The sequence below is a fragment of the Pleuronectes platessa genome, chromosome 10, assembly GCF_947347685.1.
Source record: "Pleuronectes platessa chromosome 10, fPlePla1.1, whole genome shotgun sequence".
Lineage (NCBI taxonomy): Eukaryota > Metazoa > Chordata > Actinopteri > Pleuronectiformes > Pleuronectidae > Pleuronectes > Pleuronectes platessa.
This window is the reverse complement of record NC_070635.1, coordinates 18,447,937-18,475,747: the sequence shown is the minus strand read 5'-3', so window position 1 is coordinate 18,475,747 and position 27,811 is coordinate 18,447,937. Positions and strand designations below refer to the sequence as shown.

Genomic DNA, 27,811 nt, shown 5'->3' with positions numbered 1-27,811 from the left:
ATTATGTTTTAAACTATGCTTAATCAATTAACATATTTATCTCCACAATTCTTCATTCAAATGTTACCTAAACTAATTTGGATACTAGTTTCAAATGGTGACCAGATATTTTAAAAGTGCGCTCTAACATTCAATATCATTGTTAGTCATAATGTACAGCATTTTCCACCATGTTTTTGAATTTGTGATATAATTTTGTCTCCAACATCTACAACTGTCAATTGCACTTTGAGTAAGAATTGAACAAAATATCCCAGTTATATCATAGCTACCATGTCTCCTTAGTGGCACAGTAGACGAGTAAAGTTTACTGGATAAACAAATATCTGGGATTCGAATCCACACATTTCATTCATGTGCTATCATTAACTGCTTGGACCTGGATCTTTGATGCTTGCAGCTATATTTCTCTTTTTCTCTATATTCATTTTGAAGATATCGTATTACTTTCTAGCTTGATTACATTTCAATCTACGACTACTGAGCTTTCCCTCAATAATAAATTGTATTGATCCAAAATGCTCAGGGCATCAATGAACACTTGGTTTGCAAGTTCTCAGGACTCTACACAATAGTCTTGTATTGTGGTGAACAGACTCTGAGGAGGAGAAAGTTATTATCAGCATGTATTATCTTTTTTTTTTTTTTTTAGGGAATCCAGAGGAGAAGCATGGTTAAGAGAGGAAGGGTAAACAGGAACGCAGCAGTAGAGCAACAAGGCAGAACAGACAGGTTGTCTCGAGGCCTTCAAACAGAGAGATCCACTTTCTACACCGCAGTAAACAACAGCAGATGTAGTGTTTTGCAGCAAGTGAGGTTAAGTCAAACCGAGTGTATTTATACAATGCTTAACAAAAGTGTCAGGATTTTAAAGAAAACTGACTCTCTTTTACATTACAAAACAGCTTTGAGTTTGTTTTGATTAAGTTAATTAATGTCAGAATTGAGCGTGAAGTAAAAGTGTGTTACATGAATTGTTCGTAAGTGTAGACTCACTAAATTAGATTTGTTCCAAGTCCAATCAGAAGATGAAACAAATATGTAGAAAGTGTGGAACAACATACTTCTTCACAGAGCAAAACACTGGCAGAATAAGGTGTCTCTAAATTGTAAATCACATAAAAACGTGTCTTCTTTCCTTTTGGCTCTGACATATTTATGAAACGCTAAAATGAGCATGCTTTGTTACCACCACTAAGCACCTCGGGCAGAATATGAGGAATTAGCAATCCAGCAAACATAGCAGTTGTATCAATCATCCGAAAGGACTGTTTTCTGTTTTTATTTTCAACTCCGAGACGATATTGATGGGTCATCATAAAGAAAAATGTTTTTTACTGCGTAAGAAAGCAAACTCGTCTCTTGACTTTTACCATGCTGAACACCACTCCCTCTCTATGGAGGGCAATGCAGTCGGAGGTGAATATTTTAGTTTAAAACAAAGCATACAAGAGTTATTTTTCATTCTTATAAATCATCTAACAACCAATTTTATTTCTCGTGATTAACCGAGAAAAAGACTCCTACGTAATGTAATCTGGTTATTGTGGATAGAGGTCTGACTGGCCGACTATCTGAATTTTCTCCAAACTCATGAGGAAAGTGAAGGGAATGGAAGATTAAGAAAATGTAGCTCCAACTTTTTTGTCACCATTTTATTATTCATCAGCTAAACTTGACGTTCATGGACATTTGTGTGTGTGTGTGTGTGTGTGTGTGTGTGTGTGTGTGTGTGTGTGTGTGTGTGTGTGTGTGTGTGTGTGTGTGTGTGTGTGTGTGTGTGTGTGTGTGTGTGTGTGTGTGTGTGTGTGTGTGTGTGTGTGTGTGTGTGTGTGTGTGTGTGTGTGTGTGTGTGTGTGTGTGTGTGTGTGTGTGTGTGTGTGTGTGCGTGCGTGCGTGCGTGTGTGTGTGTGCATGTGCTAAACCACAACAGTTATTCAGGCAAGGCCCCATCAGCCTGTCGGGGTGGTGATTAGAACATGTTGTGACACACCGCTATGTGCATCCTCACATTCACAGACACACACACTCTCTCTCCCACATCTCACTGCCTTTACTGAGATGTTGTGGCCTGCAGCAGCATGCAAGGTCTGATGCAGTTCACCTCTTGTGTCATTGAGTATTAGAGTATGGACTATCTGTCTGATTCACTGCAAAGACACATACTCGCACATAAAGTCACACAAGCACACACTGGAATCGCCTTGTTGATTATGACTCTTAACATTACTACAGAAGGTGTAAAGTTTATCTCCTGGCTGATAAATATCTCCACACACACACACACACACACACGCGTTTCTCTATAGTTGTGAGGACACTCATTGACATATTGCATTCCCTGGCCCCTTACCCCGACCATCACAACTAAATGCCTAACCTTATTATAATTGTAACCCTAAAATGTAATCTTACCCATCAAAAACTATTTTATTTGTGAGGTCTAGCCAAAATTGGCCCTCACAGCTATATTTATATATATATATATATATATATATATATGCCCAGACAAACAAATGCATGAGCGATTCAAACGTACAGCATGCAGCACATGGTATCCTTAGGCTTCCCATTTCCCAGTTTGTCCTATTTCAGTGTGTTTTCCACACATTTATGCTTACCCACCTGCTCACCTAGAAAAACATATTCTTGCTATCCCACATTTTCTGCTCTCACTTACCATCATGTCCTGTTTCCTTCCTCGCTTTCTGTTTCCCTCGCTGAACTCATGATTTCACAGATACGCCGTTAAACACACTTTCATTTTCTCTGTCTTACGTACACACTCCTTTCTCCCCCCTCTCCCTCCCTCCCTCTCTCTCGCTGTCTGTCTCACACGCGCACACACACCAACACACCGCACACACAATCAAGCAGTGCAAAGGGAATGGGCAGACTCATTCCCTGTCTGGCCTCGGGACCTAGATTGATTGATAGGAGAGGCGTCAGGGCAGTAGAAATGAGTGAGGAATAGCAAACGGTGGCGCATGCTTCCCCTCTATGCCTTGATGATATTGTTAAATTGGCTATTCTCTGGCTAATGCTGCCGCTCCATCCACAAAGTATCACCAGCTGTCTTACTTATACTACAGTGGGGAGCAAGAAGGGTTTGTCCTGTTTTGGACAGAGAATATAGACGGATGTATAGCTTCTAAACTAGCTGGCCATGCAAGGACTAGCTATAGATTTCCAAGATATTAGTTTTGTATGATCATGTGAGGGCTCTGCTGAAACCGGTCTGTGATCCACAGTGGCTTGTAACATTGTTTTAGAAAGGGAGAGAGAAGGAGAATCAAATACCTGCTATGCTCCTGCTGCCTAACCTCCACATATCAGCCTGAGGTACAGATCAACATCAGGGTTGCCATGGTAGTTGGCGTTACAGTGTTCAGGCACACACTGATTACATAACATGTCCACTTGCCCCACCAGCTACGACCTAAAAGCCATTTGGTTCATTTTCGTGGATCAGTGGTAGCGCCCACATTCATTACATTCATCGCCTCCATCTCAGTGGTAGTCGAAAGAACGTAAAACATAATTATCCTGCGTTGGTGTTTGGTCAAAAGCCTAGGTAACAAAATATGGCCAATAAAATACATTTCCCAGGATACCTCTTCAAATTAAAAAAATTAATAATAATTTTCATATATCTCTTTAAAAATACTTTAATATTGTTATAAAAAGTACCTTGTAACATGAATCAAAGTTCTCTAGATCTCCAGAGGCTTAACCTTGTTAGTGTACTGGGAGTCTGTTTTTGTGTTGCTGTGTGTTTTTTAAACGAAGGTGGCATTTACATCACTCCGTGGTCGTTATTATTTGACATGGGAATGGCATGTTGCAATTTGTAGGTTTGTTGGTCTGCTTGAGTGTTGAAAGGAGGTTGTGTCATCCAAAAAGCAAAGTCAGATGTATCTTGTTGTAGATGTAAATTGTAAATGAATAAAATTGCCATTTTACACCAAATATTCCAAAACATCACATGAAAAACGTGTTTTTAGCAACAACAAAAAATCTAACCTCATTTACTAATGAGTACCCTTAATTCAGCACTTTTTATTCTAAGTCCCCTTAGCTGTAATTACACTGAGTCTTCTTGGCTTAAGTCTCTACAAGCTTTGTACACCTGGATTTGGGCAGTTTATCTGACTTTTCTTGGCAGATCCTCCAAAGCTCCAGCAGATTGGATGGAAGCATGTGTGAGCTGCCGTCTATGCACAGATGTTCTGTGGGGTTTAATTCTGGGCCACTGAAGGCCAGTCTGACTTGTCCCGAAGCCACTCCAGCATTGTCTTTGCTCTACACTCTGGATCATTGTCGTGCCGAAGGTTTAACTTGCACAAACGTTGGAGCGGATTTTTGTCAAGCACCTCTCTGTATTTGGCTGAATTCATCTTTCCCTCAATTTTGATCAGTCTCCTTTTCCCTGCTACTGAAAAGCACCCGTATAGCTTGGTGATGCCATAACCATGCTTCTCACGAGGTATTATGTTCTTAACAGAGTTAACAGAGGAAAAATAACAAGGTGTTCCATTACTGTGTGTGAACACTCGTGGGGTCTCGGCCTATCTGTGGCTTGCAGCTGCTCAGTTGACCTACGAGCCTTGGGGAAAACACTGTGGAATCCCATGTTTTTATAATTTCTTTGTATCCATCCCTGTGCTTTTTAAATTCTCAGCACAGAAATAATTGCATGATCTTCCTACAGATCCACAACGTTTCCCATTTTAGACTCTTACACTGGAGATTCTGAATGAAACCAGTTGCAAAGAAGTCAAGGACACTGAGAAGAATTTGTTGACGAGTTTGAAAACCCTGCATCCACTGTGAATCCAAACTTTAAATATCAGATGAAGAGTCATTCACTTTGAATTCAGGTTATATTTAGTTTTTTCCTAAATGCACTGGGGATCTGGAGGTTGGTAGTAGAGCAAAGCAAGTGACTGAGTTTTTATTGTCACTTAATGAATGATTGGCATGTTATCTGATAAAGCCCAGTTTATAAAGTGATGGGATAGATTGAATGTATAACTGTTACTTATTGAGTGGCTGATTTAATGATAAACGCATCCTCAGTCGCTTTTACTCTATTTGATGTTCTGTTAAATAACTTCAGTCTCATCTGTTCTCTTAACTTCCCCAGTCCATTATCTGTAAAGGTAATTATTGGCTAACCTACCTCTGTACTTTCTTAATTTGTGAGTTTTACACTTGCAAAAAACAGAATAGAAGTATATAATTATTAAGTGATAACCATGCCTTTAAAACACGTTAGCTCCATCAACAATGCCATTATGTCTACTAAGATTAACAAAGAGCGAAGGAGATCTAAATATTTTGTTAGTAATAGGGCTGCTCGATTAATCGAAATTTAATCGTGATTTCGATTATTGGGTCAAACGATCCTCAAACTACTATAATCGAGTTGAAGCGATTATTTGGCATTTTTTCCCGAAAGAGACGAGCATGCACAATTCAGTCCTTCCCCCAAAGCATTCAACGCAGCCTAGCTGATTTGCTCTCACTCTATAGCAGCTGTAAAGTGAAGGAGGAGAGTTGTGTGTGTGTGTGGGGACTGGCGGTATTTAAAAAACAGCGCGAGTGGAAAATGGCAGAGGGAGGGCAGCCCCGTTCGATCGACAAAAAGGGCAGAAAAAGTTATCTTGTATGGGAACACTTTGGATTCAAAGAATCCGATGAGGAGCAGCACCACACAATGTAGCTGCCGCGCAGCGTTCATTCTGCAGCGCGCAGCCGCCGGGCTGTTCAACCCGGTCCCACATTTCTACTCGCCGGTCAGCCCGCGATTCTCCTCTTGTTGTTGTATGTAACCTGTTCAATGTAGGGGTTCGGGGTAAATGATGGTGGTCCTCATAGCCATCCCCCACCCCTCTCTTTCTCTCTCTCTGTGTGCTTGTAGTGGGGGGGGGCACATTTACCGGAACCTGAAGTGACTGGTACTTCCGGTTACAGTTTTTTAAAGAATAAAGCATAGACTTCAGAATAAGGGCACATATTAATAATCGTTTGAATAATCGTCATTTCGATATTGTCCAGAATAATCGTGATTATGATTTTTTCCATAATCGAGCAGCCTTAGTTGGTAGTTTGTGATTCGACTTAATTTAATAAAACATATCGCAATGGAATCAAGCCATCCACCGACCCATCCATAAGTATAAAGCTATTTTACACATCATAACAAAAAAATAACTGGGAAGACTATTTGTGCACAGCAAGGAGAGGAGAAATGGCTGATTGGTTTCCCATCCTCTCGTCAATCCTCCAGCCTTCAGTGTTCACTTTAGAGACGGATCACTTTGTGCACAATTTGCCCACTAATGATGGGGTAGAGGGGCAGGTATATGCATCAGTGGCGCATGAGAGGTGAGCACCCTTACTGATTAGCACAGAAGTGCAGAGACAGATTAAGTAGTTAGTAGTTGGATGGCAGAATGCCTTCCCTCTCCATTGAGCTCTGTTTGTCTTAGAGTCAGCTGCTAGCCAGCCCCTGGGCAGAGCAACTCCCCGACAGACTCGCTCTGTCTGTCACCAACACTCGCCTCTTTCCTCATAATCTCCCTTTTGCTTCTTCCGCTACTTGTCTCTCCCACACGTTTTGATTCGAACATTCTTCTCATTAGTCACCACCGTCAAAGAAGAAGCTGCTAACCCCACCAGCAAATTTTTCTACTACTACTAAACACATATTTCTCCTGTGGGTGTGCTACTATGGCGATGAAACCGTGCCCGACACCACCTTTACACATCCTCCTCCTGTGGTTTATTGCAGAATTGCTAAACAGTCTACAGTCTCTCTCCAACCCTCATGCACCCCATCTTCGTCAATTCCTCTCCTTCATTCCTATCCTCCTCCCCTCTGTAGTTCTCCCATTCATCTGCTTTGCTTACTTTTGTCTCACTGACCATGTCAGTCACTAAGTAAAAGGCTAGATTCAAAGGGCAGATTGGTACATACAGTCCATCCCCGCAGGACAGGTTGTGAATAAGCCCATTCCGCCTGTCTGCCCCCATCCAGTGCTCCAAGCCAGATGTTCACAAATTCAATGAGATTTTATTGTCGGCAGAAAAAGGCACCTTAGCGTTGCCCTCCTTTTCATGGCACACACCTGCAGAAATTGTGGGAAGACCTTTGCGATTTTTGTGTGTGCGTGCGTGTTGTCCAGATAGAGGGGAAAAAGATTCTGAAATGCCTCAGACTTAATCTGCAAACTGCCACAATGGCAGCTCTGAATAGTTTTGTGAGGAATAATTGTCAGGTCAAATGTCAAAGTGACCAAAGAACCTGTTTTACATAACATCAACACCAGGGGTTGAATTCAGGTCATTAGAAATATGCCAATCTTCTTTGTAATTTTCCACTTCTACACTGTTTCTCTCCTTAATTATTTGTTCCCTTTTCCCTCCCTGAACTGTCTCTCTTCCCTCTTTTTACCCCGTCTGCATTCCACTCAACCTCTTCTCCACCTATTCGGTTTGTTGTCGTTAACAGCCCCAGCAGGAGAAGGATGTGCTCTACAGTCTGGGGTCTTTGGGGCCACAGCTGCCCAATAACACCCTGATTTATCAACCTCCCTCAGCTAGCCTGCATGGAGATGCTGTTTAGCTCGCTTGCTTTCGGTTGTTACTTACAGCCAACAAGGCAGGTAGTTTGTATTTCTGGCTGAGCGTCCTTAGGATGTGTCTGGTGTAATGAAAAGGCTGTGCTCGCAATCTATCTGGCCTTTTCTCCAGTAGCAGAAACCTGTCTGTGTATCTATCCAGCTGTTGTCACCCTACCAGGATATATTTTCTCACAAAGAACGAAAGGGTGACTTGTCATCCCAGTTGATGTTTGTTTTAGAAATCTCCACCACAACCAATTGATAACAGAAGATGAAGCCTTTGTTTTTCTCAGTTTCAATTAATTTATCTTGACATCCCTGCTCTTTTTCGCCATTTCTCATGTTTGTCACATCCTCCCTCCCTCGGCTCTTGCACCATGTCCAGCTCCAGATGGAGACCAGATAGTCGCAGATCCCAAAAAGTTAATCTAATTTCTATGTTCATTCTAAATTAATTTTTTCTTTCTCTCTGTCCCCGACATCCTCCCTCTCTCCATTCCTACCCTTCTCTCTCTGCCTGTAGTCCAGTACCAGATGGAGATGATGCGTTCACTGCGTCACGTCAATATTGACCATCTGCATGTGGGCTGGTACCAGTCCACCTACTATGGCTCCTTTGTCAGCCGGGCGCTGCTCGACTCCCAGTTCAGCTACCAGCACGCCATCGAGGAGTCGGTTGTTCTTATCTATGGTGAGTACGCCTACAGAAGACTGTGTAAAGTCTTTGCTTTGTTTATAAATTTCTTTTCAGGTATCTCACTATCTACCATTTTACACCCAACTCAAGTAAAGAGGCGTTGACCACACAAGATGTTAGGCTCAAAATGACTGAGTTGTACCTGTGGTATCAGATTAAAGTAAAACAAAACAGGATTCTACTAATCTTTGATGGACTGCAATTGGATACGTATCAAACTAGAATTCATTGTAGTTATGTCCCCACCAACCAGTCAAATTGCAGTTTGGCAAAAATTTTACAAAAATAAAGTTTGAATGTGCAATGGTTGAACACTTGACACTGCTCACTCATCTGTGGTGACTCCACAGCTGCTGCTTACAGCTCTGGTGTCACGATTGTCTGCTCAGGAGGGATTTGCTAGCTCATGTCCTCCATTAAGGGCAAAAGGGCATGCAATAGGTCAAGCTGACAGCTTGAGATTGTCCAGTGCGCTTCAAGACAGTATATTTTGAATCTGAAACAGGTCATTACAGGTCCAATACGAAATGTCTCCACACGTTGGAGCGAATGTTCGATTTTGGATATAAAGTCAAATCTTTAAGTTTTAGCACAAATTAAATTGATCAAGTTATAACACATTGATGTCACAGCGAAGTTGACATTTGACCTTTTGAATATTAAATAAACATCACTTGATAATTGTATCCAGTTTGACATTTGTCAAATTCTGTCATATGCAGATTACAATATCATGAGTTATGAGCAAAAATGTTTGTAAGGTCACTATGACCTTTGATGAGCAAATTGTAATTTGTTCGTCAGAAATTGCCTCCAGGTGTTCCTGAGATAAAGGACAAATGAACGGATGGATGTGCAGACAACACAAAAACAAGATGTCTGGCACAGCTGTTGCCAGTGCAGAGCCATAATCATTTTAATTGAACGAAATAAAGTGACACTAAGCCATGCTACTGTATAAGAACGCATTCAAAATAGATTCTGGAACTGTTTAAGTAGTTGAAATGGTTTAACGGTGAAAGCTAAATAAGGTCAGTGGTCAAATTAACCGTAAACCCATGCTCATTAAGTGTGTTTGAGTAACTAATACAGGTCCAGCCGTGTTGGTTTCAGTTGTTGCCAATCTATTGCTTTCACTACCAGGAAACCTGTTATTGACGGTTAAAGGAATAATAATGCACAGAGCAGATCCGCAGCCACATTGAGTCGATTATAACAGTTCACGATTTTATATTCATTTAGGTTTCATCAATAATTAGACAATCAAATCGAGTAAACTGTCCATTTATTCAATGTGGATCCAAGAATTGGCCTGGTTCTGAGCAGTGTTGAGTCTCAGCAATAAATCAGTCTGACAGATGTAGAAAACTATTAGTTGATGTAACCACAAATGTCTAAACAAACAATTCCATCTAAATCAGACAATGTTTTATCCTCATGGTTGGTTTTAGATTTACATTGACAGATATATTTGAATGACATCAAGTACATGTCAAGTGGGCTGAAAAGCTTGAAGAATATTGAAGATATATTATTTTTGTACAGATCAGATACAGGACCTGTGTAAAAACAGGGCAGCAGGGTTCATGGCTGGTGAGGAGGCAGTAGGGCATATGTTCTTGTCAAACACCACAAAGACCAGAGTTATTCCATCCTAGTAAATCTTCATGACAATAAAAAAAAAAAATGCCACAGTACGTTGCAGAGCATATGTCTGCCTGCCACCCTCCTGAGGCCAGCAGCACAGGAGGCAGTGACGAGGGGAATATAGACGGGACTAACAAGGTTGCCGCTAGAAACTTACATGGCACTTATGGAAGCTGCGTGCCTGCTTCCCACTAAAAGCCTTTAAGAGCTTCTATTAATTGCTGCAACGTAACGGCCATCCCAGATGGTGTAAGCTTTCTTTCAAATGACAGCAAATGAAAACCTGTCACTATAAAACCGTGTGCTTTTAACTCCTTGGTGTCAACGTAAATGATAATTCATTACCACACTCACTGGTCATTGGGATCATAGGCAGTAGTACAATGCACAGATAGGAGCGCATTTAGGTAAATGAGCAACGAAAGACATTTGTTTCTGGCCACTGACAGAGCCCTGCTGGCTTTAAAGTTGCAGTGTGTAGAATTCAGTGACATCTAGTGGTGAAGTAGCATGCTGCAGATGAATGCCCCTCACCTCATCCTCCCCTTCCAAACATGACAGAGAACCGGTGGCAGCCTTCACTTGTAATAAAAAATTCAAAAGGAGTGTAGTTTTGTCCAAATTAGCTTGTGTGAGAATACAGCAAGTGAATGTCTGGGATACTCACAGCGAGCGAATGGATGTGTTGCAATTCTAACACACTATGGACACTTATGGGGAAGTATACAGATACATCTGGATGAAAAGGAGGTGTCATTCATGTTTAAGGCACCAGAGTTTAATTGCTGTATTTATTTTGCTCAAACTTTATACGTCAAGTCTTGCCTCATGCATGCTCTACCAAGGCGCCACTGCTCACTTAAATGTTGTAGATCTCCTGCTGTGTTCTATGTGGAAGGCAAACAAAAATAAGCCACAAAAAGTCTCACTGATCTGAAATCAGTCTCATTAAAACAGCTTATTTGTTATCGACTCACAACTGCAATTGTAATTTCGAAAATAATTTCATTCATATGTCAGTGCTGCTTTGTCTCCATTCTTTTCCCCAAATCATTTCAGAGTGGTCATGTTCTCTGATACAAATCTATGAAAGACAAAGATACATTTTAACCACCCAACATATGAACCCCTCTGAAACCCCTCTGATCTAGTCCTGCAGGCCACTCGGGCAGTAACTCCCTCGTCCCTTTCTCATTCCAAACGAGGTCTCCTGTTAATGTCAATCAATAATGCAGCGCTTAATGGATCAAAGCACCTCAAAGGAATTGACATTATCTCTGTTTAAAGTCAACGGGAAAGAAAATTGATTTCTTTTTTTGTTCTCTTCATCATTAGCTCACTGGTCATTTTATGCCAGCGCATTAATCAATATGATGGCCAACTGGCAAGTTAATGGCATCCGTCCAGTGACAGCTTAGAATACGAGCAAGTTGTTAAACCAATTGGTTTAATATCTTTACCATGACAACAGTTTTCTTTCCGGAGGTGAACAGTTTAAGAGGTGAAGAGTGATGGACACAGTGCTGACCTGCAAACTTCTCAATGCACGCTCAATTCAGGGACAAGTATAACCCCTAAAGCGCAGAACGTCATTAGAGGCACAGTGTTGACATTGGGGAGGAGATTTTTCCCATCAGGAGCCATTTCAATTTTTTATAACATCTTTCGTGGGTCATACTGAATTACACTACTCAAGAAAATTAAGGGAACACTTTAATCACACATATGATCTCAATGAACACAATATTCATGTTGTAAATCTTCACTGATGTACATGTAAATTCATTGAGAACAAAATAATGGATTCAAAATCACAGTGAAAATTTGAAATTCCAAGCTGTTCCAACTTCACATTACAACTCTTAAGGTTGTTCAATAGTGTGCATGGCCACCACTTGCCTGTATGCAGTCCCAACATTGTCTGGGCGTGATCCCAATGAGATGGCGGATGGTGTCCGGGGGGGATCTCTTTCCAGACCTGGATCAAGGCATTTGTGAGCTCCTTGAAAGTCTGTGGCACTACTTGGTTGCGACGGATACACCAGACGTTCTCAATCGGATTCAGAGCTGGGGAACATGAGGGTCAGTCAATGACATCCATGAACTGTTCACACACATAAAACCGCGCATTGTCCTGCACGATGAGGAACCAATAGTGACATATCAAACTCAGCAATGAGTAAAGAACTGGTCAGATGAGTCATCTGCTGCAAAGGTCCGTCATGACAAACTGGAAGTTAAACATTTTAGTATTTTTTTAGGCAACAACCATTCTCCTCCTGAGGGACGTTTCAGCGTCAACTATTTCTCATTCAATTGCTGCTTGGGTGCCATACTCCTGTTTGCAAATAACATATTACTGAATATTCTGTTTGATTATCTAAGCTAATGTCATTTTTTAAAAAGCAAATCAATCACAGTTTCTAAAGCTGAATGGAAGAAATTTGAGTTTCCTTCAGATGTAAAACAGCATCAATTATTAACCCTTTGCTGCACAGGAGAATGTCTGATCATTTTGGAATAAATTTCTTATTTAATTTAATTCCTCATTTATATCTGAGAGGGTTTAAAGAGACTCTTAGGAGCTCAGGTCAGATCATGTTTTACCCATCAGGCTTCTTACAGATGTAGGAGGGTTGTCTCAATGAAGTGTAACTAACACCAAGCAGTCTCAATAGGAATTGGCTGTCAATTCGCCATCTTGTTTGGGATTGGCTGTGGTGTAGGTAAATGATTATTTTGTTGGCCAAGTACATTTGTGTTTGTTATCCTTTGTCCTCTTCTACTTTAACTCGAGTCTCTCAAGCTCAGTGAATAGATTTAAAAAAAAAGAGAGCTTTTTTGCATCACACAGACCAGTTGGTCCTCCACTCCATTCTTTCCAGCTCAGATGTGTTACCATGTGCAGAAATTAATGTCTTCCACCCTTAAAATGAATAATTATTATTGTTAAATGAGAAATCCATCAAATACAAGATCTGACTCACGTGCTGAATGTCCTGAAAACGTTTTTTGTAGCTCCCCTCTTGCCTGCATCTTTTTAATTTGTAAATTGCTTGAAAATATGAAATTGACAATAAGCAAGATATGAGTGCTTTTAATAAAGACTTATGCATTATAAATCAGTGAATACATTTTCATTTTGCCTTACGATGGTGAGTCATGCACAGACATCAGTTTAAATAAAAAATTGTCACGTGGTTGTATGATTTTAAATTCTATTTGCAAATTTAGTTGCTCAAATTAGTTTTGCGTTTTGGCATGAGAAGAGGACGATAACTTGTGAAATGTCTCTAATTTCATCACCAGACTTTCTGTTAAACATCTTAAGAAATTGGTTGAATCTTGAGTAAACTGTTCTCTCGTGTGTGAAGTGAACGCACTATACTGCTTTTAGTGTAAGGATTTATTAGAAACTGAAAAATCACCTTTGATTGTTTAGACATTTATATTCGCTCCACATACTTTTTTCTTTTCATATACACTGTTAGTTTGAGGAACAACTTTGATAACCACATGCAAATTAACGCACAAGAAGCTTTGGACTTAAGTATTCAGTTGGAAGCAGTTGCCCACAGGGTAAAAAAAAAAGGGGGAGACTTGTAATGAGAAGCTTGTTTACTGGGAAAATGTGGTCTACAGGAACTGAATGACAAATGTTCTCAACTCATTCAGTCATCTTTAAAGGGACCCCTGAGCAAGGCACTTAACTCCTGAATGCTTTATATCAAGCTCCGAGTCGAGCAGTGGAGAAACCAGTGCTCATGTACAAAACTTTTGGATCTTTGGAGCCCAGCGTCTGGCTGCAGACAACCATAGATATTCTCGTTGAACTTATGGCTTGTTGTTGTTTTTGAATTCAAAGATTCTGATTAAAAGTCAGTTTCAAATAATTTGATGAACTAATTTCTCTCTCCTCTCATTCTAGACCCCATTAAGACGGCTCAAGGCTCCCTGTCCCTCAAGGCTTACAGGCTCACCCCAAAACTGATGGAGATCTGCAAAGAGAAAGATTTTACCCCTGAGGGGTGAGTAGCTCATCAAGTAGCAGGCGCACACACACGGACACTATGTGGATGAGTTTTATGATCACATTCACACTGAAGTGCAGATGCTCTCATAATTTGAGCGTATGTATTAACGCAGCGGCTCATATTACTCGCATGAATATTTTTTTGGGGGGCTATTTTGACTCTGCTTATTCAATGGATGCAAATGCAGACTAGTGCATTCACATGTGGCTGCAGTCTGAGATGGATGCTGATGATTTTTCAGCTCGTCCTTGCCCGTCAAACAAATGTACAATGTTTACGCTTTTTCTGACCCCAAGGCTTAGTGTAATTGCTTTTAAATTGCAGCTAAAAATGAATGTAATGAGGGGAACTATTTTCCAGGCTGTCCAGGGAAGTCCAACTGCACAAGCTAGCGCAGGCATAAACACACGCATGACAAAAACACAGACCCATTGCCAAATGTAAGTTGAACATGCTCAGTCAAATTGCGTGTCCTTGTGTAAAAATTCGGACATTTTTCGAATCCACAAAAAAAAATTGTGGGTAGAAGGGAGCCTAAAGATCTGCATCAGTTTTATTTCACTTCCCCATTTCCTCTGTATTTCTCCACCTGTATGTCTTTATTACGAGCCACTCTGTTATTGACCTAGTGTGTTTGGCCCAGAGTCAGAATCCTTCTGATTTCTGCGGCTTTTCATTAGTCCCTATGATTTATTATGGCCCCAATCTGTAGCTATCAGTGTTCCGAATAAGTCCATGATTGAAAGAGGGCAGCTCAGGTAAGGAAAGGGCAATATCCACCATAACAACTATCTTGTCTATCTGCTTCTTTTCAGAGAGACTGGAAATCTGAATATCAATAATGTGTCCTTTTTACCAAAGATGCAAAAGTTCAAAAGTGTTTAATTTTTTCCCACACAACAGTGTTTGCTAAAAGCAGTCCCTTTCATGTTGGTGTATTTGATGTTACGTAAGCTTGCATATATTGTGCACCTTTTTGAAATGAAAGGCAGGGACAGATGAGTGCTGAATAGACCCATCCCTTTGAACTGCTCTCCAAGTCTGCTGGACTATGGATGCAGTGGTCAATAGACTCCACTTCAGCACACAATCTAAAGCGTCAAATTAGTCAGCCTGCGGAGTCAACCTTTGGCTTTGTCCAGCGGGGACCGACTTGGAAAGAGCATGGCATTAAGTGTGTGCTACGTCCAGTAGGGTTGAGCAATTTGTCCTGCCTGCAGTGTGCTGTCCTTCCATTTCCTCATAGACACCTTTTTATATCACTCTGTGGTTATTTGAAAAGGTCATAATATGCAGGAAATGTTTGAAAGCACTCCAGATGGATAATTGTGCCAATATGTATAACAAACAGTATTCATAACATTATAGATTTTTCTTATAGACTGCTGTTATCCATACTGATTATTGTCCTCCACACTCAGAGCCTGAGGCAGGGTTGTCCACTTCCGTTGCCTTTAAGTCTCATCTTAAAGTTTGCCCGAGGTGATGCTCTACTCTGAATACAAAACCGCATTTATCAAAATTACCGTAGCAGAATCAAATGATGCTCCACAACGCTATTTATCACACAGGCAAGCATGGTATAAACATCTGTTCCTGGTACAGTGCACATGGTGGATTAATGCAGCAGGCGTATTGATCCCAGAACTAGCACAGCACGCCAAACAAGCCAACATTAGACATATACAGATATTAGTTTGTAGCTCATGCACTGTGCACAAGTGACAGACTGAACCAAGGCAGTCAGTCAATGCTATCGGATTTATATGAGACATTAAGCAAAGTTTGAAGTTCCATTTTGTGTTAACAAGCCCATGTCAGAGAAAGAGCCAGGCAGAGAGATATGCAGCTTTTAGATCCCGAGGAACAAGAAGAGATGGTTAAAGTCGCTCAGCGCTCTGCACACTTATCAGCACGGCCCATAAAAAATGTAATTTATGCTACTGAGTTGAACATGGCTCGGGGTAAGCAATATGCACATCCTATCGTATCGCACCATTCTTCGATATCAAATGCAATATGCATAACGTTATGATTCATGTTTTCTTTTAGACAGCCGAGATTCAGTTTACTTCGAAGTACAACATTCGTGGAAACGGCAAAATACTTTTGTTGCAATGAGAAACAACTGTCAGAGTAGAGCAGCTGTTGACCTCACCCACTCACTGTTTACTAAAAAAATATTCAGATTGGTCATGAATCGGCTACGATCTGGGTTTTAATTGGAATGAGTTTTGTTTCATACTGACTAACGATCCCCACTGATTTCACAAATGTAATCTCAATGCATAAACACAAATGGTTTTCTCATTACGCCGTTACACTATAGTTGTTTTCAGACATTAATGCCAGTATGTACATACAACAGGGCTCGGTTTTTCTCTGGAGTTTGCATTTCTCACTTAAAGAGAGATTCTCCAGTTGGATGCATTCACAATGACACAGGCAACTCCCAAGCATAACGGAGGCAGAGTGCAATTCGTGTATTCTGCTACAGATATCACTTTTTTTTTTAAATAGCGTATCGACACGAGGGTCGCCCCTCTTGATATCTTTGTCTATTCTTTCTATGTCTTCTTTTTCATCCTGAGATATTAGTATTACTTTTGTTATTTTAAGTTTTATGAACTTAATCAACACACCCACTGAGGATCTTCTGCTGTTGTCACGAGGGCTAATTCGGATGTTCTCCGGAGTTTTTACTTGTGGGCTGGCAGGAAAAACTCTTAATTCTTAGTAAGAATTTGAAGCGATTAGAATTTGTGTTATTACAATCGTGTTCAGTCTCATTGGAAGTGGCTCAGACAACATGTCTAAATCCCCAGTGTGATGGTAATTGTGTCATAAATTGCTGTAAATTCTGACCTTCTCCTCTTTCCTGTCCCTCACTCTCCAGCTTGAAGAAGGCCAACATCGGCTTCGAGCATATGTTCGAGGAGGTGCCCATCATCATCAAGAATTCCCACCTCATCAATGTAATGTTGTGGGAGCTCGAGGAAAAGTCCACGGCCGCCGACAAGCACGAACTGCTCAACCTCTCAAGCAGGTCAGACATAACGCATGCAGCCATTTACCATGAGGGCCTAAGGCTAGACACTCCGGTTGTAAAAAAACGTTAGGAGAGAATATAGGCACATTTGATATCTGGATTAACAATTCCGCACAGGTTTTCCTCAAGGGATCAACATTTACAAGGTGCTTCTGCATGGGCTTGTGGGGAATTGTGTGCGTTTATCAACATCTGTCCTCTGTAAAAGCCTCTGACCTTCATCCGGCTGTAAATTTTTCTAATCTAACCCTGACATTGTGGGGAACACGTAGGGGATCTAACAGATATCACTGCTGTGGATGCTCGGGGGAAGTTGGTTCTCTCTCTCGATTTTGTTTATGCACATAGAGACGTTAATTCGATATACATTTTTTTTGTTTAAATGCTCCTTTGAAAATCATGCAAGAATCTAATGTTTTATTGAAGTTTATTAGATTCTGATTGGAGAAAGCTTTTCCAACTTAATAATTAAACCGTCTGCCCCATGGTGTTTGTAGGAGCAAGATCCAACATGAAAAAATTATCAGTCTCATCAGTCTCTGTGCAAAATCATTCTACGCTCACATCCAGGAAATAGAGGTTATTGATGGAAGTTATACCCCCCTCCCCCAACCATCCAACACCAAGCAAAGTGTCACATTAATATGATTCATTCGCTCTTAGTATACCAATAGAATTGTGAATTCTTAGCTATAGAAGAATGCAGTAAGGTCTGGAAAGTGTCTTAAAAGCTTTCTTCAAGCGCATCATGGTATCGCTTAAAACCTACAGGCTGCTTTCACAGACATGAGTTAAAGCTACTTCTAAATTAAAATTGATTTGACATTAGAGAACTCCTGGGCATTAATCTGTGTCTTCTGCTCTGTTCTAAACTGTACCAGATTGGAGGAAATAGTACGAGGTCTATAGATGTTTTCTTGCTTCCTGTTGCCCACCATACATGGCTTCACTGCTGTTTCCAAATACCTCTTAGGAAGGCTGTTTTATCTTTTTGTTGCTCTCACGCATATCACATGAAAAGACAAATGCGAAAGTTAATTTATCTGAATAAGAATTTTTTTGTCGCCTATTAAATACAAATAAAATAACTGCATAAGTTTAGTGATGTAGATGTTCCTTCATTACAATGAAAACAGCCCAGATCAGATCCATAAATTGAACACTCAGCTGACAGCTCTCATGCAGACGGCATCTGATTTGATGGACCAGCGATGCCTATAAGCTAAAGTACTCTGAGGAGAGAACACACCGGGTTGAGTAACATAAACTACACGCTCTGTGTTTGTTGTAATGAAGAAAATATGTTACCCAGTGCAGCGTTATGGCTCTTTTATCTGTTTTTTATAGTTTCCTGAGGATAATTGAGTTATATGGTACATAGGCATAAGCTATATAAGGCTCCACAAATGCTGACTTGTTAGCAGAATACATTCTCTGTTGGTTTTGGTCTTCTCATGGGATTTGTTGATAATAATAAAAAGTATATAAATAAAACAAGCCTTATTCTATAAACCATATTTCAACCATCTGGGACAGCAGTACCTGGTGGGTGGGAGAACACAGTACCTGGACTCCCGTGTGTGTCATGGAGATTTAGTTGAGGAGCCACAAACATGATAAGGTCCTAAGTAGCTAACACCTTATTCATGTCAAGTCACAATTAGTAACAGCACATTTTCATTCCACCACTTTAGTTGAGGGTCTAGTCATGTCCAACCGTGAAGTCGAGAGAAGCAAATGTTACAATGATCTCTACAGTCCTCGGATGTCAGCAAAAATCGTGGGCTATATGCTGTCACTGATCAATTTGTGGGTTTGTCCATTTACCTGCGGGCTATCATGAACACATAAACATGCTCAATAAAAAAGCAAACATCAAAATGATGGCTTGATCATAGGATGTTATTGTAGCAGGTCACAAATGGAAGAATTTAAAATCATGTTAATAATTTTAAGAGGGTATTGCATGAATTCATGATAATTCATGTACCCATTCTATGAGGTGTACCACAGAGGGGATGTTTTTAATGCATGGTAATACCTGTCAAATGCACAATATAGTTAAACCAAACTCTAACAGGTATTTATTGCTTGGCTCAAATCTGCACACAGAGTTGAATTTGAGTTCCTTTTCATTTGAGACTACGATTTCTGGAGCTTACTGTTGTGCCTCTGGGTCACTATTGGATGTTTGATTGAGATATACAGTCTAAAAAAAAAGGTACAGTAAATGCCACATATAAATGTCAAAGCGTATTTATTCCTAAAGCTCTCCGAAAGCAGAACTCGCCATCAAAATTTGTCTTCCATTACTAATGAGCGCAATATGAGCAAGCATCACCCCACCATATCCTCTCACAGCCTCTTTAAGTCTTGCATTTAGATCCCAGAGGCCTCAGCATCAGTCTCAGGAGAATTTATCAGCAATCATTTATGGAGATAAACCGCTGCAAGTGGAGCAACAGCTGTGAAGCTGCTAATCAAAAAGCCTCCCAGGGGCAGGTGGGAGAAATTAGCACAATAACGACTCGCAGTGCTGATTCACACTCTGTTAGCACACAAAACGCACCGCGCTTAGTTGTACACTGCAGCGGAACCCATCAGGAGTTGTTGATTCTCATCGTCTGTGTCCTGTAACACAAGTAAGCCATCAAGTAAATGAATTGTTCCACAGCTCTGTAGAAGGCAGACGCGTGGCCAGCCAAGCTTCGCCCCCGCAGTCCTTTTTCGTACAAATTGTCAAATAAGCTGAAGGAGAACGCCTCGCTTTTCTTTCATATTGCTCCATTTTGAAGACGACCACTGAGAGGTTCAAACAAAGCGTCAGATATGACGCGAAATGGAGAAGAGGCAGCCCAGCCCTCCCCGTAGGTTTGTCGGGATGACTGCCGATGGGATGTCTGGCGAGATGAAATTGTTTCCTGAAGTTGTCAGATTGCTACGCAGCTCTGTCCTCGTGTTGGATTGTAGCGTCCGTCTCTCTACATCTTCTGCTGACAGCCCCACCCTTTTCTCCTCATTTCCACTCCTTCAAAAAGTAAACGATAATGGGTTTTATTTAATGTTTTTTTCTTTTTGTCTCATTTTCCAATCTGCAGCCCCATTTGTCAATGTCATCTATGTCTAGGGCTGAGTGAATGCAGTTTCACTCTGGCAAACAGGGTTGTTCTTACCACAGATGATGATGTTGATCGTGGTGATGGATTGCATGAATGGAAATTCATTTACGTAGCTTTTACCCCCAAACAGGCTTGAAATGGCTCTTTGTTACACAGTAGACAATAAACGTCACGCCCCAAAGCGCTTTTAGTGTAGGCCAATCTTACATGGTCTTTAAGGGAGATCCGATCAGGATGTTTGGGGCTGATCACCAATCACTGGGTCTATGTCCCTGCTTTGGGTGATGCAAGTAACCACTTATAATCCGATTTCGATTCCCTGCTCTATATGTAAATAAACACTGCAGGGCTGAATCCCACTCAAAATTTTTAGGAATGACTGTGCAGGATTTTATAACTGAACTTTTTGAGCAGGACACGCACTTTAATTTTCTCAACCCGTTTGCAAAGATGAAATGCGTTACGCTTGAACCTACCATAACACTACTGAGCACCCACAAGGGCTCGTTAAGAATTAGTTGTACACAGCGCTTCACAAACTTTATGAAGTTTAAACGAGCAAAATCCTGCATCACAGAAAAGCAAATGGTGATCACAAAGCGTGCTTCATGTGCGAGTCAGGTGTGTCACATTTTGAAAGCCTTTTTTTTGTAACATTTAGCAATTATTTAACTTTATTAACATTGTTTAAAATCAAGGAATGGGAAAGTATGCTATATATGCTAAAAGTTTATTATTGACAGGGCAACAGCTGCTTAACTTTTCTGTGGAATCAATAAATCACTGCGTATGTGCAACTCAACAGAGATGAGAAGAGAGATTCCTCACTCGCTCTCTATTTCCACCATCAGTTCCTGGAATAAAACAAAAAGGTTAAAATACAAAAGTATTTAGCGAAATTAAATAAATGAGTGAGCCATCTCGATTCCATCTCATCTCTGTTGAGAGTTGCATTTCATAAGTGACAGCTGTTGGTTTTGCCTCATCTGATAGACGTTTATAGAGACCGCTGATCAAACTAATTAGAGGGAATATCAACCGATGACAACCAGTGGCCAATCGATCGGAGCACCCGTAGTCTCTAACCATCTTCACAGTTCTCCTAATAGCTAACTGTAAATTATTCACAAAACCTCATAATTACTCATTGTTGTGCAACTAAATAGTCAAACCATTAGACACTGTCTGGTTAGTGTCATTGTCTGTCTGTACTGAAATGTACGAAAATAGAAATAGGGAAACATAGCTTCATGCTCTGTACAGATATGATATATTCAATAAGGGAGAAGTTGATCAAGAGCAGGCACAGAGAACAAGAAGAAGACTTTACTCAGGCTGCAGCTAGAGAGGGAATGAGACAAGAGGGAAGAAGAGAGGATAAATAACCGGAAAAAAGGGTCACAAAGGAGGTGGTGACAGAAATGATACTGTGAATAATATACTCTCGGGGAAAAATGACCCCTGACAGACGAAATTTATTCAGTGAGACGGTGCTTTTGATCACCGGGCATAATATTCCTGTCTATGATGATTATTTTCCTTAATGGAATAGTTACAACTGTGCTGTGGGCTATTCAGTCGCATCAAATTTATGATATGAATATGTGTGAAAATGTAGTATAAAAATATAATGTGTTTTATGAATAATTAATTTTATATTTTGCCAAGACAACAGTGTACACCAGTGCTGGGACAATGTTCGATTTTCAATGTCCTCTTTAAAACCTTACACTTCTGCAGGAGCCCGTCTATTGGTTTGTGGTGGGCCTCAGTCCATCAGTGAAAAAGGCTCCATCACTGAAAACAGTCATTGTAAGAAGGGAAGTCACTTACTTGGCAGCTTTGTTAAACAACTCCCCTCTGAACTTTCAATTTACTGAATGCCGGCCTATTTTTGCTTTCACATCAATACCGATTTAGAAGTTGTCCTCTGCTGTCCTCTGTGAATATGAGCATGTCGGGCCGAGCACACAAAGTATGGGCAGCCATTGAACCCGGCGTTGAAATGGAATTGGTGATCGTAGGAACTCCCTCGATAGACTTTGATTTCTAATTCAGGATTGATCGGAAGGTTCACTGACCCCTCTGAATAATTAAACTCTGAGGAGTTGATCGTCGGACACTGTGCAGTCTGGAATAGATTATTCAGCATCTAGTTTTTTTTAACCAGGTGTGACTGGTAGTCCCATCTTTCAGTTTTAGGGAAATACTCAACCCCTTTGAAGTTTGTTTATCATACACAAAAAAAAGAAAAGAAAATTACTTTGAAGTGGATGAAGAATTTCTTAATATTTTATTTTTCAATCAACATTGCATTCTCAATTCAATTATGGTAGCTCAAAATATAAAATACAGGTCAAATGGATTCATATAACCTTTTATTACCATGTGGCAAGGACTCATAAACAAGCCCTTCAATATCACAATGTACTGCAAAAGATATTAGGAAAACCTGATAATAAAATAAAACACAAGATAATTTACTTGATGTATACAGACGGATGACGAAGAATAATAATCCATCTGTAAATAACTGAAAGATGTTTTCAAGGATCCTGCTCTAATGATTTCCTTTGCATATATTATAAATGTACACCACACAAAGTGCAGAAGTCAGAACTAGCCGACGTTTGATGTTAGATTATAAATTGATTTCATCTGTCACTCATGTTGCCGTTTGTGAATAATATGATACCACAACAACTCCCCTTTAACTTTCATTTCTTATCACCTTCGTAGCACCAAATATACTAAATTCATAACTGTATTGTAGTAAGTTTTATGAGTGTATTGTTCAAACATTACTTTTTTATTATTGTGCCACCCCTAGAACCTGTACAAAGTTGTTTACTCATTGTTATAATTGACTCAGGATTCTGTTGAGAGATGAAGTCTATAGAGCTACTGTGACAGAGCGAAGCAATTTAACTAAAGTCATGTTTGTTATGTCGGAAAAGTAGCCTTAGAATTGTTAGATACAAAAATTGGCAACAAAGGAAACCTGAACAGATTAAAAAGGTATATTTGAGAGAGTTCAATTCTGGGTTCATTGGATCTAGTTTCTCAGATGTACCAAAGAGGTGGTTATCCTCTGTATTAATACACCACAAAGAAAGGTATTCCCAATCAATAGTTTTAAGGTAACAGCTGTGGAGACCGTGACAGTTTTTTTTTTTTAAAGTCCAAGAAATTGAGGTTGGGTAAATTATTTCTCAACAAGATGATCTTTTTTGTGTGTGCTTGCAACAGAAGATGGAGCGTGTGAGGAGCCAGGGGAGCGAGAGAGAAATATTGATTTATAAAATTGGTAATTGAAAAATCTCACAGCAGAGAGGACAGTAACTGAAATCACCCAAACCTCCTCTCCACTCTGCCTCCACATAATCACAGAGACAATAAAACACACACAAAACAGTGCTGTCGGCGCGAGTGCACACACGCCCCAAACATACACAGGGCTGGCGTTCCTTGCGGGTACAATTGTCATTTAAATAAACAAGTCAGAATCGGTTTTCCCATAGTTACGTGCTGCATTGTGCAACACGCACACATTCATAAATAAGACAATATCATGTAATTCCACAGAGGAAAGTAGAAGAGGAAGAAGACTTGACGTAGAGCACTGCAGCCTGGCCAAGGTTGAAGTTAAGGCAGTAGTGAGATATTCTGTTAAAAGCAGGGCTCATGGGAGGAGAGAGAAGAGGATGTTGTCAGCATTGTCGGCACAGCAGTGTTGAGTTGTGTGTGTGTGTGGGGGGGAGATATGAGGGACATGAGCATAGACATAGCACAGGGACAAGGGGAATGGTCCAGGGGTCTGAGTACAGTCAAACCTCAGGAGAAAGATTTCATGTCGGATCTCTTTCAGGACACATATGAGCCACTCTGGAAGACTGAGAACTGGTAGATTCGGTCTCACTAGATGGCAGACACTACATGTTCAGTCCCATCCAATGTGGATGCAGCATTCTTAGACTGCATCGTCTGACCACAGGCTTTTGTATGCACACCTGGCACTAAGCTTTCTTGGTATCACAGTTCTCCCCCCCACTGTGATTTAAGTATGTAAATTGGTGCTGCAGCGCTGGTGGAATAGCCAAGAAATGTCTAATGTTCCAGGGTCTTTGTAGCCTTTGCAGTCTCTTTGCCAGATTTTTAAGATGGTGAAAGCAGTGGAAACTTTTAACTCGTCTCAAACAAACCAACCAACACACAGATCTAAAAATATAATATTTTTGGTGGAGGTAATTAGTGTGTGGTATCGGGAAGTTCAGGAACGAGGGTGAATAAAATGATGTTCGTCATTGCTGCTGACACCTGCTGATGGCTGTACAAAAATGTGCGAATGACATACTGACATTTTTCTTTCCAGCAATCACTTGGAGAAGAGTCTTCAGCTTCTGATGGACAGAGTCGATGACATGAGCCAAGACATTGTCAAATTTAACACCTACAGCCGCAACCTGAGTAAGCAACAGCAGCAGAAACACCAGGTAACTAACGCATTCACACACAAACACACACTCAACAATGCGCACACACCATCTACACACACAATCAGCAAGCAGCAGCAGCAGCCAAGGCACATACAGCCACGAACTCGGCAGGAAAACAGCAGTTATATTTCTCTCAGACATGGACCCAACTAGTTGTAGCCGTAATACCAGTAGGCAAGAAGCACCAAGCAGCGTGCGCGCGCGCGCACTCACACACACACACACACACACACACACACACACACACACACACACACACACACACACACACACACACCTCCCCCACCAGGCTCACATACACCAACTTCAAATCCGCAGCGGTATCTAAAGAAAACAGCAAAGGTTAACGATATATAAACATTTATTGTGTCTGTTAAAACAATGTATACTCACATTGATGTATGTGGATATTCCATAGACATCTCACTGTCATCTGAAGACAGGAAATGCATCAGTCAGTAACGCACATCATTTCAGATGATCAAATGACTATTACAAATGCGAGTGATTGTGATTTGAATAACAAATAAACTGGACATGGGGAACCAAATTAGCCAGGGTCCAATTTATATTCAGTCTGGTTCGGTTCAATTGAGGAGCTTCAGGTTTCCGCTCTGTGAGTCAGATCTCTCTAGAGACCACTAATCCGGGCAGCAGGCTGGCTTTTAACTTGCTTAATTAATATACCATAAAAAGCACTGATTATAGAAGAACTGCCAGAAAATACAGTCGCAGAAATGTTGCCTGATCCTTTTTTATAATCGAAGCATTCATTTCAAACAGAAAATGTTCACCACCAACACGAGTACTGCTAGCTTCCAGCACAGACGGGTGTAAAAGTACTTTTCTGTTGTTTTGAGCCGACACTAATGAGAGAAGGACTAATGGTAACCTTCAAATATCTGTCATAGTCTTATCAGCCTCCACCTCACTGCAGCTGCTGACACGTGCCCATTGCAGATCAGCATCACTCGAACTTCAACACGCCTCGCCTCCACGTGTTGCATTACTTTTCCTGTCAGGAAATGTTCATTTTTCCTCACCATGGGGGGTTACCTACATGTTAGAGTCATTCGTTAACCTTCTATATAGAAAATGTAGTGCAGAGGGTGATTAAATCATGCGTCAAGAGCCTTGGTCAGGCAATCTCCTTATACTTTTTGCACAAAGGAGCAGATGATACAAATGGACATTAAGCTGAGGTTCATAAGTTGAGTGTTTCTTTTATTTTAGTCAGTTGGTTAAACCTTAAAAAAATATATAAATATTATCTGTACAAGCCAGACGCATCACAAAACCAGACTTTATTTGAAAGCTGCAGCACATTGTAAGACACACTGTCTTACAATGAGTAACTGTGTGTGTGTGTGTGTGTGTGTGTGTGTGTGTGTGTGTGTGTGTGTGTGTGTGTGTGTGTGTGTGTGTGTGTGTGTGTGTGTGTGTGTGTGTGTGTGTGTGTGTGTGTGTGTGTGTGTGTGTGTGTGTGTGTGTGACTCAAGACACATTCACCTCCTACAAGCACAAACTGAGCCAGAAGCAGCTAAAATACCAGAGCAGCAAAAACGTACTCACTCCAAGATGACTAGTTGGCCACGAACCATCAACTCAAACCACGGCCTGATGCATTGTAAACATCCAGTCTCTCTTGCATGCACAGACAAACCGGAAAATGGAAGAAACGAGGCACAATGTGACACCTCACATGCACGTTCGAACATTTTTCTGTTAATTTTTAAAACATCATCGTATCAGTAGCGGGCGGGTGAGTGTGTGTGTGCCTGTGCGCTCCCAGATAGCGCTCCGGTCCGTAGCTCCGCCCCCCGCCCCGCGCACTCGCTCAGGGAGACACAGTGAAAGCAGAGCTCGTTCTTGTGGAGCAGCCGCTCAGTGACTGACTCCTTCTTAACTATGGAAACAGTGAAAACAAAGAGTTTCTCTGGTCTCAGCTGCTCAGAGATCAGCGCCGCAGCTTCTTGATCAGAGCAGAAGCTGCAGTTGGTTTGAACCGAGCTGCAGTTTCTGTGTTCGCCTCCAGTCTGACCTGCTCTCACTTTTTGTTTTCACATTTAAAACTAAATATATATTTTTAAGCTATTAGGCTGCAGCTATATGTTTTTATAGAATAGGAGTTTAATGTGGTTATTAAATGTGACTAAAACTAGACTAAAATGTTGTTCGTTTTCGTCGACTAAAACTAAGAAGGATAAAAATGACTAAATGTGACTAAAACTAATTTTCATTTTCGTCATAAGACTAAGACTAAATCAAAAATAGCTGCCAAAATTAACACTGCAACAAACATACCTCTGCAACCACAGCTTGTCCCTGTAGGTACACAAGACGTTCACAACCTGGGCCTCAAAGAAACACCCACCCGCAGGCCAATCACCCACACTGAAGCCCTCATGATCCATCATCCTCCACTACCGACCTTCTCATCATCATCACCGCCGCCCCCCCCCCCCCCCCCCCCCAGCCTTAACCCCGACACACGCACACATACATGCACTCATGTCATACACAATATAGCACAGACAGGCAGACCCTTTAATGGGGCCTACTTTTCCCCTTGTTTCACACTATAATCTACAACGAACAAACAGTGCACCCAGAGAAAGCAGAGTGAGCCTCTATTGCACCTTTCAGACATCTACAGTTCCTGCTCCATCTAATCTTGTGCTATTGACCCTGCTGCTTCCCAGACCAACAGAACCGTATGAGTCATCATAGAAAGTTGGAAAAATCGCGCAGTGCTGGGGCGACTCCATTTTTCATTTACAGCTCTCTCAGTTTGGTGAATAGCAAGTTCCCTGGCACAAAATGTGATCTTAGTTCCCTGTAATTCATGTGTCGCTACCCTTTACTTATTCATTATCTTTTTTGTCCATTCACAGAAGCAAGAAAGACTTAGCAGGAGATTAGGTACGGAGCAATGTGATAATCTTATGAACCCAGGAGCCATGATTTATAGTTAATGGTACAATTATATGATTCATATCATGGTCGTTACCATGTATTTTTCAGATTTCATATAAAGCAAGAAAATGGACATTAAAGATATAGCAAATTATGGCTACAATTTATGGTTGTCGAACTCCACTTGCTCACACATCACAAATGCTAGGGTGCCAAAAGGCATGA

The 27,811-nt window shown here is 40.9% G+C and overlaps 1 protein-coding gene and 1 long non-coding RNA gene across 2 annotated transcripts in view; one reads left to right on the top strand and one right to left on the bottom strand.

The window, feature by feature from the left end:
* LOC128449739 (eukaryotic translation initiation factor 3 subunit H) overlaps positions 1-27,811 on the top strand; it is a 55,519-nt gene that overhangs the window by 24,054 nt on the left and 3,654 nt on the right. Inside the window, exons 3-6 of the mRNA XM_053433032.1 lie at positions 8,152-8,319; positions 13,901-14,000; positions 16,903-17,052; positions 24,547-24,667. Coding sequence (XP_053289007.1) covers positions 8,152-8,319; positions 13,901-14,000; positions 16,903-17,052; positions 24,547-24,667 — 539 coding nt within the window. The remainder of the gene's footprint in view (positions 1-8,151; positions 8,320-13,900; positions 14,001-16,902; positions 17,053-24,546; positions 24,668-27,811) is intronic.
* LOC128449740 (uncharacterized) lies at positions 11,866-26,400 on the bottom strand. Its single transcript, XR_008339903.1, has 3 exons — positions 26,243-26,400; positions 25,064-25,103; positions 11,866-12,039 (listed from the first exon to the last, which is right to left on the bottom strand). It is a non-coding gene; the product is annotated as an uncharacterized LOC128449740 (long non-coding RNA).